Consider the following 15,144-nt stretch of genomic DNA (forward strand, 5'->3'; position numbering starts at 1 on the left):
AGACTGTCCTAAGGTCCTGCTGTCCAAATTTGGAGAAGGTAAGAGCTTGCCTTCCCCGTTAGCGACAGTACCCCTGTGCACCATGTCATCTTCACCTCCTAGGGCCTCTGTGCACTATTTGGACCCTGTACAACCTTTAGCTGAGCACTTATAAACCAGCTACCCATCCAGTTATACGTTGAAAAGTATGTGCCTTGGACCCTGTACAACCTCTAATGACTTATAAACCAGCTACCCCTTCAGTTACTCGTTGACTGTGTCTGTGCCTTGGATCCTGTACACTCTTCTGCTGACTTATAAACTAGCTATCCCTCCAGTTACACATTGACTGTTTCTGTGCCTTGTGCCCTGTAAAACTTTCAGCTGAGCACCTATAAACCAGCTACCCCTCCAGTTACACGATGACAGTGTCTGTGCCCTGGAACCCATACAACCTTCAGCTGAGCACATATAAACCAGCTACCCATCCAGTTACACAATGACAGTGTCTGTCGTCTTCACCTCTTGGGGCCTCTGTGCCCCAGCACTCTATCCTGGGAAGCTCAACTCGCTGAGTTGACCTCTGGTGGCGTGGGTCCTTATTTTGTAGTGCTGCACCAACCCCAATTTGCACCTTCTTTTTCCCAGTGTCCTGGGACCTCCATGGGTGCTGCCTGGTCATCTGTGTGTTCCCTCCAGTGTTAAGAGCCCCCTCTGCCTCCTCAGCCCGAGTTGAGGCCCCCAGGTCCCTGCTGGGTCCAGGCAGCACCACTTTGACGCAAAACGCGACTTTGCTTGAACCAAGGCGAATCCAGTGCCGAAACTCGCCTGCATCCAACATCTCTTCATGGGACATCCATTGCATCATGCAGGAACCCGCAGCCATCTTCCTTTGGTGCATTTCTGCAGTTTTCGTCCAACCGGGGACTCTTCTTTTGCAACCTCTTCTAGGTTGGCAGGGGCTCCTCTCCTTCCTGGAACTTCTTCCGACTTCTGGACTTGGTCTCCTCTCTTTGCAGATCTTCAGGTCCAGGAATCCACCATTTGTTGTTTGCAGTCTTGCTTGGCTCTTGCAATAACTCTAATCATGACTTGGTGTGTGTGCTAAGGAAACTTGCAGTACTTTACTCCTACTTTCCTGGGCTCTGGGGTGGGGTACTTTACTCACCTTTGTGGTTTTCGTACTCTCCCAGCGATTCTCTACAAACTACACCTGTCTAGGGGGGAATTTGTGATTTGCATTCCACTTTCTTAGTATATGGTTTGCGTTGCCCCTAGAGCTATTTTCTCTCATTGATTTCTATAGCGTTTCCTATTGTTTGCACTATTCTATGTCTAATTACTTACCTTATTTTTGTGTCTAGTGTATATATTGTGTATAATACTTACCTCCAGAAGGAGTATTGCCTGTAAGATATTTTTGGACTTGTGTCACCCAAATAAACTACCTTTATGTTTGGTAACACTGAGTATTGTCTTTACTTGTGTATGACTACTGTGTAACTATAAGTGGTATTGCAGGAGCTTTGCATGTCTCCTAGTTCAGCCTAAGCTGCTCTGCTATAGCTACCTCTATCAGCCTAAGCTGCTAGAAAACTACTACATTTCACTAATAAGGGATAACTGGACCTGGTATAAGGTGTAAGTACCCAGGGTACCCACTACAAACCAGGCCGGCCTCCTACAAGCAGGGCAACAGCAAGGCAGCAGTCCTTCACATCGAAGCAGTCCAGGTGAGTCCTTTGGGCAGCCAGGCAGCTCCTCTTGACAGGTTGCAGGTACAGGTCCAGAAGCATCTGATCTGGTGGGGTCAGGGACACATTTTATATACCAAAAAATGCTATTGGTGGATACTTCAAATAGTGATTTTGAAGAGCACGAGGTCCCCTTTCGGTACAGGTCTGTCGCCAGGGTCCCAGTAGGGGGTTTGGCAGTCCATTGTGTGAGGGCAAGCCACTAGCTTTTGAAATATAAGTGTCAGGCCCCTCCTCCCTTCCAGCCCCGGAAGCGCCATTCAGCATGCAGATGAGTGCAGGTGTGACTGAGTATCCTGTGTTTGTGATTGTCTGGGTGAAATGCACACAGAAACTGTCAACCAGCCCAGCCCAGACGTGGATTGGAGACAAGCTGTAAGGCACTAATGGATTTTAAGTGCAGAGAAATGTTCACTGTCTAGAAGTGGCATTTCTAAAATAGTAATATAAAATCCAACCTCACTAATAAGCAGGATTTTCTATTACCATTCTGGCCATACTAAATATGACCCGTTTACCCCTTTTTGGTCAGAATCTACCACTCACACAGTATATGAGGTTAGCCCTACTGCTAGCATATGAAAGGAGCAGGCCTTACAATAGTGGAAAATGAATTCAGGACATATAACACACACAGGTATATGTCCTGTCTTTTATCTACATAGCACCCTGCCTAAGGGCCTACCTAGGGCCTAACTTAGGGGTCACTTATATGTAGAAAAAGGGGAGTTTGGTTTGGCAAGTACTTTTAAATGCCAAGTCAAAGTGGCAGTGAAACTGCACCCACAGGCCTTGCAATGGCAGGCCTGAGACATGGTTAAGGGTCTTCTTATGTGGGTGGCACAACCAGTGCTGCAGGCCCACTAATAGCATTCAACCGAAAGGCCGTGGGCACATGTAGTGCACTTTACTAGGTACTTACGTGCAGATCAGATATGCCAATTGGGTATGATCCAATGTTACCATGTTTAAGGGAGAGAGCATGCGCACTTTAGCACTGATTAGCAGTGGTAAAGTGCGCAGAGTCCTAAAGCCAGCAGAAATGATGTCCGAAAAAGAAGAGGAGGAAGGAAAAAATGTTTGGGGATGACCCTGCAGGGATTCGAATACAGATATCCTACCGCAATAATCAGCAATGTATCAGCCTTTTGTATGCATTCTGCAGAGGCTCATCTCTGCACTACACCAAGCCTTTCTCGCTCCTTAGCCTGTCCTACCACCTCTCAAGAAATGCTGGGACTCACTCCCTTTTCTCTACCTCCTCCCCCTTTTCTGTGCTCGATACTGATGCTTCCCTTGGATCTTAGCTCTCAACCTGGGCACTTGTTTCTGAGGTCCACCTGGCACAGGTCCCACTGAGCCACTTCCAGCAGCACTAATCTACTCTCATTAACATTAAATCTCCCTCTGAAGCCTTCCTTTAATCTTTACCTCGGCTACTGGCTGTTCCTAGGACTTCTGCCTAACTCCAATCAGTCTCTGACATCAGACCCCACCTCGGTGCTCCAGCAGAAATGCACCTTACAGGGCAATGGGTCACCTAGGGACTGGGAATTCGCTCTATTTTACCTAAATTCATGCTGTCTCCCCACCTAATCGCTCTCTTTCTTCCTGTCTCTTTCTCTGAACTCGTGTCCTACCCTTCACCTCTGCCAGTAACCAGAGTGTAATCATGGATTTTGCACAAATCTTAAGCAGGTATACGTGTTAAGATCTGGTGGTCGGTTTCACCTGCTCTTTCTGAGTCATAAACTCACTTTTGCACTGACTAGGAAACACTAGTGGTCCGGCAGACAATACTCCCCACATCACCACCATTTTGTTTTTGCATTTCATTAGTATCTTCTGCGGAGCTGCTGTGATGGTGGCTTTGTTGAAGACACAGAGAGGTGTGCCTCCCCTCCTCCATACCAACCCCTCGGTACAAGCGTGCCTCACTATGCCTTCTGAGCTGCCCTCAGAAGCCACAATCCCTCCTGAGGAAACGTATGCTCACTGAGGCCCAAGGCAAGAGCACACAGTGGAGGAGCGCAGAACCGAGGTTGTGAGGGGGTTATCCTTACCCTGAGGCGCACAAGTCAAGAATGCCGGGGTAAGGTTCACCTCACCTAGGATCATCTCACTAGCACTTCACCCATAAAGTGCAACTAAGCCACAAGCCGTGCTGCAGCCTGGCAGAAGGGGGTTCGGCGTAACACTGCAGCTTATACCTGCACTGCGGCCCAAGCCGAGTCCACTGCAGCGGTGATGACGTAAGCGCAGCCGCAGGCCTGGAGCTCCTCTCAAGCACCGGACTGGAAGGGATGGGCCTGTGCCCCAGACCTGCAGCAGCCTCGAGGAGAGGGGTCCCTACAATGTACTACAGCTTACACCGGGAGGTGAGGGGCTCAGTACAGCACCTTCGTGGAAGCACTGCCAGCCTCTGCCCTCCTGCCGCTGCTATATACGGGGCCACATAGCAGTCCGGGTGAGACCCGAACTCCTGGGAAGGCCTCGGTAAGTGCCGAGACTGGTGGAGGAGAGAAGTCAGTGTTAGAGTCTTACAACTGGACTACGGGGCTCTTATGTAGCTGGTACATGGGGTGGAACATGGGACGCTGAGCCTTGGGAGAGCTGCTGGGATTTGACTGTGATGATGTCAGCTGGCAGCTTCCTCGGTTTGGAAGGCTGCTCTAGGAGTAGAGGTATAAAATTGCACATACCTTTAATCAGCGGCTGTCCTGGTGTTTTATTTGACGATTACTACAGTTGCATTAAGAACATTAGTCGTAAAAGTTCATTTTTATAAAAGTGTTTTCTTATCACGTCTTAGGACCCTCGCCTTCGGATGCTGGCCACAACAAATCAAGGCTGGTAGCCAAGACTCCTCATGCGAGGTGCATGGTGCTAGCAGGGCTGGATTTCTGCCTGGGGGTGCTCCACGCCCACTGGATTCAAAGTCCGTTACCTTGGTGCATCCAGGACTGGCCTTTAGCATGGGCGACCTGAGCACAGGCCCAGGGCGCCAATATTCAGAGGGGCACATGGAGCTGTGTGCATTAAGGTTGTGCCAACAGCAACGCCCTTCTCATCCTGCTCCAGACTGGTACCTGCCTGCTCGTTTCTGTCTGATTTGCCAGTTTAAAGAGGTTTTAGCTCTTCATTGTGATACTGCAATGTTTTAACTCCTTTAGCCGGCTTCTTTGCCCTCCCTTCACCCTCTGACCCCTGCTGACACATCAACAAAACCACCATCAGCTTTGGGTGAGCTGGGAGTGGTCCGGGATGTTTGCGTTTAGGGGCCAGTCACTGCTCAGCCAGCTACTAAACACAAAACACAAACACAAAAGGAACCCCCTGCGGCCCTCATTTAATTAACCATCATCACCTAGGGTGCCACGTTTCTCTCCGCCCACACCTAGGGCGCTATCTTAGCAGAGGCCGACTCTGGGTGCATCAACCAGCCCCGCACTCTCCCTGCGCTGGTGCTCTGGTCTTGAAGCACCGCTGGCTCTACAGGCACACTGTGCTCATGTGCTCCACAGAGGACTGTAAACTCTTCCAGTGCAGGGCTCGAAAAATCTACTTGCCCACTCGCACTGGCGAGTTTTATTTTATGAGGTCGAGCTATTTTTAGATTCCACTTAAACCTTCTGGCGAGTGGACAAAGAACAGGTGTTCTGTTCAGTCAGAACCTGAATTAGCAATTAAGATGCATTTAAATCTTATTCTTGGCACATTTCTTCAGTGTTCAGAGACAGAGGTCAAAAGTCAGTTTGTCTTCTTGCAATGCAAATACTTTTCCTTGTGACTGCAGAGTTCCAGGATTTTGTAAGGTAAACTGTCTGACCTATGTGAAATGAAAGGCTTTTGGTACCAGCTTTTTCCTAGCACACAACATTTATATAACTAAGTCAACTTTAAAAACATAAAAAAATATATATCAGTAGTTGTGCAAGACCATTTTTGTACTTCTGTGTGATGAAAAAAATATTTTAATAGGATGAAAAAAAAGTCAGAACACTTTACTTGGTGATGTGCAAATGATAAATGTTTTCTGAAACCCAATTTTCACAGATTATTGTTAATAAATTATAAAGTTTCATCAGTAAAGCTGCAAGTAAGTGGGAAGGTTTTTGGACATTTCTTGGAAATTTACTGTCTGTAAAAGACAGTGCGCTACAACATCATGATTTAGTAATTTATTTATTAAAAGTGAGTGTTTAAACACAAACTGAGAAACACTCCAGCCCTGATGTCTAAGCTATTAGTAAACTAAGAGGCAAGTCATGCATGGATCATGTGTACCCCGTATGTGGGTTAGATTATACATGGATCAAACGTTTCGTGTATTTAATCAAACAAAAGAGGATTTTTTTTACAGCAGAAATGCTGAACTCACATATTTGAAGGTGCACTCATATGTGAGAATGAAGAAAAAGGTAACTGTAAAATACAATATTTGCCTGGGATGACACAATTTGAGACCCGTTTCAGGGTCAAGTACATTACAGTTAGGTCGAGTAGATTATTCAAACTACTCGACCTGCAGGTCTAGAAACATTTTTATGATTTTTCGAGGCCTGCAGTCCGCTCCTTAGCGAAGAGAAGCTTGTTTGCTGCAGCAAATGTACATGTTACAAAGACAACGCTATGAAACTATCATAGCAGCAAGGGAGAGGATGTGGAGTAAAGAGCAGAGCTGCCGACTTTACAGCTGGGGAACCAGGGCTCGAGTCACGGTATCGGCTCAACATCCTGTGATCCTGGGCAAAGCAATAAATAACATGTCTCTATTTAAAAAAAATGAATGACTCCTTGTGTATTGTAACTGGTGCGCATGTAAAGCGCTGCAATACCTTTGGGTTGAGTTGGCTCTATATAAAATGCAGCAAATTCAACAAAAAGTGTAATATTACACTGCTCGGAGCAAAGGTACATGCGTTTGGGGGACGCTATCAGTCGAAGCTCGCAGGTTATAAAGGGGGCGGCGCGGGGGGGGAGCGGGGCTTGGGGGAATTAATAAAATTAAAAAATAAATAAATACACTTACCTTCCCGTGCTGTGGCCATCACGCTGCTCTTCTCCTGCAGGTTCCAGTGACAGTCTCCCAGCCTGCCCTGCACCAAACCTGACACTGCTCAGTGCAGCCTCTCGATTGGCTGGTGCACTCCAAGCAGACTAGGAGCTTCGGGGAGACAGCCTATTGCGCATGTGTGTTTGGCCGGCCCGAGACGGCCGGGCAAACACACATGCACTCTGAGGGGAGTCCAGGTCAACCCACAAGGGCCCGCTCTTTTCACAAGGAAAGGATAATAACGTGGTTTATTATCCTTTCCTTGGGTTCGCAACGGTTGCTACTGGGGTGGTCGACGTTCCTCCACCCATACGGAGGAGTCGCCACTGGTGGTGCCTTCACGGAAACTGTGAATGCAAGAGTTCGGCTTTGGCGCCCTCCAGTGGTTGTTTCAGAGGGAGATGAACAAGGAATCGAGGTTCGCAAAGTGAAATCTAGCTTCAATTATTATATACAAACTCTTGCTTTTACCACTGGCACGGAGGAATCCTGATTATGAGGCTACTTTATAATTTTTCGAGAGGTAAGACTAACTTTAGAGTTGACTTGACAGCTACTTGACAAAGCAGCACTGTAACTGGCACATATGTACTCTCTCCAGTAAGGTGGTTTGGAATGTACCATCTCTTGTGCTAGGTGTAGGATTCACGCAATAGAACCAAAAACACATCACTCACTCGTCACTGGGGTTTAAGAAGAGCACCGTCCCCTGTAAAAAGCGCGGAAGGTCCGCGGGTTGAGCCCGTGCTCCAGGGAGGGGTGTGTACACGCGCCAGCACAGCGGCAACACCTTTCCATCTGCAACGACAGTAACAGCCGTGTTCTGCCAGAGGCGCTGCTGCTTTAAAGTTATGCAACATCGGGAAATTGCCGCAGCAAAAATTGCGACTGATCTGTTAAAGAACTATGATCATCACTAAATACGGAACAGTTTGAAAAACATCCGGTAGATGGTGCTAGTGGATAAGGTCTGTTCCCCTGTAGTTTGAGACCTCCACTGCTGCAAAAACAGAACAACTGAACACCGACTTTTAAAATATCAAACTATGAGGCAGGACTGGCAGGGGGGGGGGGGGTTCAAATAACTTACAGTGTCATGAGGTTGATTGACAAATTTGTAAATCAGTCAGTAAAACTCACTGAGCTAATGGTGCGAGTCCAATTAACGCCCTTGTTAACTTACAGATATAACCCATTAGTCTTGCCTTTGGGGCCCAGTGGATTTGCCAGTGCCTTTTGGAGATGCTGCGAACAGACAAGAAATAAACATCTTTAAGACAAGTGCAGGCGGCAACAACAGGCACTGACGTCTCAGAATTGCAAACCTTGCAGTTAAAGCGCACGCCCGGGCTCCCGGGAACACACCAAAGGAAGAAAGGAAGTAAAGAGAATGAATTGAACAAATGGACAAAGGGGAAGACCGCAGTACAGCTATGCGGCAATATGACACATCTGTCCCTCAACAAGATTATACAACGTCAACAACATCGCAAGACATCGAGGATCCGCAAAGAAAGAAGCATACAAAGGCCCAGATTTAAGCGGGCCTAGCGCCATTCTAACGACAGATTAGCGTCATTTTTTTAATGCTAATGTAGCATTAAATGGCCAAACCGCTGTGCCATATTTACAATTTGCGCCACGATGTAACGATTTGCGTACATTATGCCTGTGCCAGGCATAACGTATGCAAAGGGGTTGTTCCCCTCCTTTTGGGGGGGGGGGGGGTGGGGGGGGTGGGGTTGTAGTACAAAGAAATCCAAGAGATTTCTTCGTGTCATTTTTTTGGCCCTTCTAACGCCTCCTCTGAGAGGCTTTAAAGGGAGGCTCCCATTGGTTACAATGGGCCTCTGGGTGCTTTGCAGGATTAGCGTCAACAGTCTTGGCGCTAATCCTGCAAAGCGCCGGCTAGCTCCTTAACTACCACCATGGTGCGGTGTATATTAAATACAGCACACACATGGTGGCGTTAGGGGGGAGCTAAGGGGTACAAGAAAAGTGGCGCAGCACTAGGTGCAGCACCACTTTTCATAAATATGCCTCAAAGAATGCAAAAAAGTCAGGATAAGCATGGTACATGAAGACGTGGTATGGAAGGGAACCCTAAGGGAACTGAATAGAACAATCCAGCAAAACGATTCCTGTGCTGCCCTCCGTTAGGTATGTCTCTCTCTAGCATCACCTTCTACTTTGAAAGCCACAGAATCCCAGCTGCTTATTTCTTAAGCTGGTGAAGTGCCAGGCAGGGGTAGTTCTGGGTCCTGGATCCTGAAATACCATTTCCATGCATTTCCAACTCCTCCACCTGGGGGAAAACCCCCATCAACGCTCTCTGGACATTGAGCTGCAGACCTGCAACCTATAAGAAACTGTACACTTGTAAAGTGAGAAGTTTCCTCCTGGTTCAACTCTATTTTACTATTCACATTCTAATATTCCAACATTTACCATCATGTGTCCACACACTGCCTTTATTCATTTTCATGATTTTCAATTGACAACAATTTAGACTCAACTTTACACAGAAACCCTGGTAGCCTGAATTTCACTCAGTCACCGATTTTCACAAGTAGACTTCAGCTTCTATGACTGATGTCATAAGTGGGTTTGGGCCAATGATTGTGCAATACTTCACATGAGGTTAATACGTTTGTCAAATTCTGTCATGGACTTCTTGAGCCACCAACAACACACCTGGGATGCTAGCATTCTACCTTACAGCAGCAAAAATGTATTTTCCCCAGTAACTCGAACAGAACAAATTCTGTAGGCCACAGTCTCTCCCTTACAGTAGTGACCCAGGAAAGTCCACACCTGAAAACCAATGGACTGCTTTCCTAATACCGATTAATACAATCAACCTGTCCATTGCATGGTGACTCATAAAAGCCAGCGTTGATATATGAAATATTGCACTATGCTAAAAAGCCTTCCTCCTCCCCTAACCACAACTGTGCACCACTGATAGTAACAAGTGTTTCTGAGAAATCGTCCTTGCACAATACAGCCATAAGAAATTCCAGGACACCGAGGGTCCAATGTATCATTTTTTTACAATACAGCAACACACCTTCCTGCGCTGCATAAAAGTGAGAGGGCAGAAATGAGCCATTTCTATTAAAATATGGAGCATTCCTGTTCTCTCCTTGCACTGGCGCACTTTTGGCTCCCTAAGCGCGAACACGGGCATCCTTGCACCAGGGTGAAAGTGTGCCTGCACTGCAGGCAGGATTGTTTTTGTGCAAGAAAGAACACCTTCCTCCACAAAAACAATCCTTGGGGACGTCTACCTCTTTTTACGAGTGCTGCAGAATGCAGCACATGTAGAAAGAGGAAAAACGAGGAGAAATAAAGAAATGCCTCCTAGTTATGTACCAGTTTGACATATTCCTAGGTCTACCACTCATAGTAAACCTGGGAATGCGCCAAATTCCATGAGTGGATGTGTGGGAACACCCATAGAACGACTGAATCCCTGGAGTAGAGTAAGCAAAGGCAGCTACTTGTACTACCGAGCGTTACTCCAGATTTACCACGCACCACGTGACCTTGTGTGGCTGGAAAATGTCATCCAGGTTTTGTGTCATTGTGTGTTACCTTGTGTGGCAGAAGGGCAATGCAACATTTTTCATGGCCCGCTCTCTCTTGTACCAAAGAAATGTTATTAATCTCATCATTTTCATCCTCAGGAAGCATTTGACTCAATGGAAGGCGCAATAAACAGTCTGAAGTGACATTTTTTTCAGTTTTTTTAAAATCGTATTTTTACGGCCCTTACAAGGAAACAAGATATCGACTAACAGTTTATGGTCTGGCCACACAACGGACTCTCTTCCCCAAAAGCGATGTCGGGAATGTTTACCCTCCCACACAGAGGCTGATAGTTCCTTCCCGGTTACACTGTGCTTTCTGTCAGTTGCACTGAGGGGCTTTACGGAAAACTAATGAGCGGAAGACAGGAGTAGCACAGCTCCTCGCCCGTATGCAGTAGCAGCTACAGTGACTGCACATGAGGCACGAGGGTGGGCGCCTTTGCAATGACAACTTTACCTGAGTCAAATTCCTTTCCTTGAGGCTCACCCCCACATGAATTGTCTTCCTTTGCTCTGTAACAACCTAAAAGTTTCCATTAATTCTGCTAGGTGTGCAGTGGCCTGATGCTGCAGGTGTGCTCAGAGTGCGCTGAATGAGACTGATCTTGTTGCACGTACAAGTGCAGGTAATTATTAAATACCTATATTACACGTGTAGGAAACACCAATCACACCACTGACAACTCACAAATGCCACCTTTGGTTGTTAGAACATACCGGGGAAGGTTCTAAGGGAACATATCCAATGGAAAAAGTAAGGAGGGGTAAAAGGAACAAAGAAAATGAAGGCAAAAAGGCAAAGATTGCAATACAGTTATACGACAATTTAACACATGGCCCAATTTTTTTTTTTTAAAAGGCGTGATGAGACAGCCGCAGCAGCTACGTCATTTTGTAGGCATGTTTTTTTACGAATGCGCGCCAAAAAGGATCTATAAATTGAAACAAACTAAACAGAAGTAACATGAAAGCACTATTTTGTCCTCACCAAGAATATATATATTTTTTTTTTCTCAAAAAGGATGGTGGACTTGGTGAGCAATGAGGAAATGTCAAGGGGAACAGGCAGGGGAGGAAAAAGCAGCATTGGTGGGAGAGGCAGGGGAAGCACTTGAACTAGAAAGTTTCATGGAGTACGGGGGAGGGAGGAAGTATGGCAGGGGAGAAGCACAGAAGGTAGCTGGAAAACACATGCACTTTCATGAAGTGCTTAAGTAAAAGGAAAAAAATAGTTCCCTAGAACTGAGCAAAGAAAGGATGGAAGTCAGCCAGTCAGGGAGATGGTAAGGAGGCTATGCTCTAGTGGAGTGTCAAACACAAAAGAAACAACAAACGCTACTGAATAAGAAGCTAGGAAATAAGAGTGACAAAAAACTCAACCAATGATAAGCAATGGGTGTGCTGTAAGACACTGTAGGTTCTTGGTAAGCCCATATTAGGTATTTTGCAACCAGACAGTAAGTGCTGTCTGGTAGGCTTGACCTAAAAACTGGCTCAGATTTCATTTGGCATCAGTGAAACCCTGAGGAAAGGAGATTGTTTCTACAAAAACATGATGTGCTAGTATAGAGCTAAGAGACCGTTTGCATTTTCATAATGCTTTTTTTAATTTTAAAACCAGAAAGAAAATAACTTTTTAAACATTGACACGTTGGACTGTTTCTTAATATATGTGTGTGGTGTGAAGGATTTTGGCCCGTTAGGTGGTGTTATTTGAAAACTGTGGGTTGCGTGGTCTGCCATTACCGTGTCCTTCACCAGCACTGCAGTTAGGATGTGATGGAAACTGATAACTGCAGCATGACTAATGGGACCACAGATGATGGGAAGGTTAAAGCTACATGATCTACAGGTGACGCACTTCCGACTGACCTTAATGGTGGCCACATTGCTGTCTGTTGCAGTGAGGATGGAGTTGATCTGCGTGGCCCAGTTCATGGCTTCCACGGTGATCAGATGTGCCTGGTGAGAACGCTGTGAGAGAGACCCGAACAAGAAACAAAATGTCGACATCAATTCAACACTTGTAAATATAGCCCTCCGCATTTCCTGTTTCAGTGATTATTCAAATTCCCTCACATTTATAGGACATTTGATTTTTTTCAGTTTCACGTTTTCCTTTTTTAAGTACACATAGTTTATATTTTATGTTTTAACAGCTGATGAGGACAGCTGAGAAACGCCTACTGATCCCACACCAAAACAGGAAAAAGACAGGGGCAGAGCCTTCCTGGGCACTGCAGGCATACATTCATCTCTCTCTCCATGGAATTACCAGTCACCCATCAGCATATTCCTTGTAGAAAGACGTTAAAGACACTACTTTAAAAAAAAAAAAAACTCAGTCTGTGCCCTACACAAGTGCTTAGTGGCCTATTTTGGTCTTTAGAGCTTTATAACAATGATGGAGACAGACATGCCGATCCCGGCATTGCCATAATATGCTCTGATGCATTTTGCTTGGATGATTTAGATGGGCTTGTAAGCAGTACATCTACACCGGTCAAACCCAAATGGCGCTTCCCTGCTAGAAAAATAACTCTGAAAAGGCCGATTCTGTAAGAGCCTGACACATTAATTGTTCCAAGTGAAAATACAGACTTAAAGAACAGACTATGAAGACTCTAACATTTAGACTGCACAATTTAAGGGATTACAAAGACTTGACAGAACACTAAAAAAATTCCCAAATCCTTCAAAATGCATTTTCCACCTATTTAAGGACTGGTTTAAGTGACAATCCTAATGCCATTTCTAGGATGTTTGAGAGCATGCGACTGACTGTAACTAAAGGCACGTCAATATTTCTTCTGGGAGATATTTTGGTGTGATCTTTAGTTTCACTGTTTACATTTATTAGTGTTCATTTTGCTTTACAGTATTGACTATAGATTCCTAAAAACACACATGGTACATCTGCATATCACTTTATGTTGTAAGGAAATTAATTGCAATTTGTGAGGCCACTCCACAATTATTGGTTTACACACAACCCTAATCACTCCCACAAACGTCACCCCTACTTTCACCATGCCAACAACTGATCACGCGGAAGGTAAGAACGCCTCTACCAGGTTTCAAACCTCAAAACTGCCTGCAGACCCTTGCTCAGGCACATCAATAAAGTTAATCATCACACTTGGCTCAGACTTTGTTTACAAGCCCATCCTAAATAAACTTCATCTAAGCCCTGAACGACTGCAGTTACTGCCTCATCTCTAACCTATGTCGGTTGAGCACAACCCTAAAAAGTAGTCCATAAAATGGGGGAATAGATCGAAGCAGCTGCCGCTTCACGCAGGCCTTTGTGGCGTGAGCCCATCTCACAGACTTCTGGTTGTTGGTCACAGTGGGCTCACAGTGCAAGGTATGGGGTGGTAAAAAAAGGCATGGAGCCAGGAATCTAGATTATAAAGATGTCCAGCCAACTAGCTAAGACTGCAGAGACTCTGAGGGGAGGGTGAAAAGTATAAAGGAGGGAGAGGCTGACGAAGGCAGTAATAGTCTGCTGATCCTTTCAAAGTCCCTGTCCTCCTGCCAGCCTGTTACAAACTTCAGGGCAACTTTTGGGAGGAATAGCAGTTGCCACGAAGAGATACTTCAATAATCTGGCTCAGTGATATCCAGTGAGCTTTCCCTTAATGATCCAGAGACGAAAACAAATAAAGGAGGATTTGAAGAGTGATGATGAACTCTCCCCTTCGGCCTCAACGTACCGAGATGCGGTCATACACAAATGACCTAGTCTATCCTGCCCCTGGTTTCTATTTTCCAAGAACTTTCTCTGTCTGTCAAGTTCGAGAAAAGGTAGGGTAATACCACATCTGACCAGCATGAACACTAGGAATTCAGAGTCTGTATCGGAAGGCTAACATTCCACACCGACTGCTGTTGTGTGGCATTTTCAACCTACTCAGACTGAGTGTGGGTATATCTGGCTATATGGAGTGTCGGGGGGGAGCACTGGCCAGGTCAGAAACCTTCCTCCCCTCTAAGCCATGACCATTGTATCAAGTCTTCCTGGGGTTAGAGGGTCCTACATTCACACATTTTTATTCAAGCCACACGTAAGGTTGAAAGTCTCTGGCACAACTGCTTTGTGCCAACCTGCTCCTCATTTCAACACCAGAAATTGTTACAAAAATATATTTATATCTTTTTATTCTACCAAAACATCAAATAACATGATTCAGGGTTTGACACCAAAACTAAAAGAAAGGATATACACCATAGGCTTCAGTGATTCAATATTACACCATCACTAGGTTTTGTATAATGCTAATTTCTGGTGATCCACCCTTTCTTCTTTAGTTTTCTCTGATTTCTGCAAGTGAAGAAGTAGTGGAAAAAGTGGCATGTAATTCGTGTTGCGATTTTCTACTGAAGGTGATTATCACCTTTAAATGGAATGAGTGCAATATAGAAAAGAAAGTCTTAGGGAGCCATTATCGAAATTCCAGGTGCAGTTGTGTTTAAGTCATATAATTATAAGAGAAAATTAAAAAAAGAACTCAAAGAAATTAAGTAGGATACAATAGAGAAAATTGTGCAAATGTACTTTATGTCATTAAAGAATGTGATCTTACGTCAATATACTCGTACCAATATACATGGGTGACATTTTTATAACAATAATCTTTAATACTACGATGATCATTCATTGACACGTAATGTGTATATGGTTTCTATAGTTTTCATGTCTAAAACCTGAATCTTGTAATTTGTTCTCCTGCTAAACTAAATTTGTTTTTAATTACATAAT

General features: G+C 45.2%; 1 protein-coding gene across 6 annotated transcripts in view; it reads right to left on the minus strand.

Annotated features, from left to right (window-relative positions):
- LOC138293569 (coiled-coil domain-containing protein 159-like) overlaps window positions 1-15,144 on the minus strand; it is a 130,293-nt gene that overhangs the window by 86,256 nt on the left and 28,893 nt on the right. For 3 of the 6 annotated variants that reach the window (XM_069232835.1, XM_069232836.1, XM_069232837.1), the window contains exon 2: window positions 12,255-12,356. The exons of 1 other annotated variant lie outside the window; for it this stretch is intronic. In XM_069232835.1, the coding sequence (XP_069088936.1) occupies window positions 12,255-12,320 (66 nt within the window). In that variant the 5' untranslated portion in view covers window positions 12,321-12,356. Of the gene's footprint in view, window positions 1-7,972; window positions 8,035-12,254; window positions 12,357-15,144 lie in introns of all 6 variants that reach the window. 2 more of the 6 variants (XM_069232838.1, XM_069232840.1) reach the window with 1 other exon arrangement.

This window comes from Pleurodeles waltl, chromosome 4_2 (assembly GCF_031143425.1).
Source record: "Pleurodeles waltl isolate 20211129_DDA chromosome 4_2, aPleWal1.hap1.20221129, whole genome shotgun sequence".
NCBI classification, from domain to species: Eukaryota; Metazoa; Chordata; class Amphibia; order Caudata; family Salamandridae; genus Pleurodeles; species Pleurodeles waltl.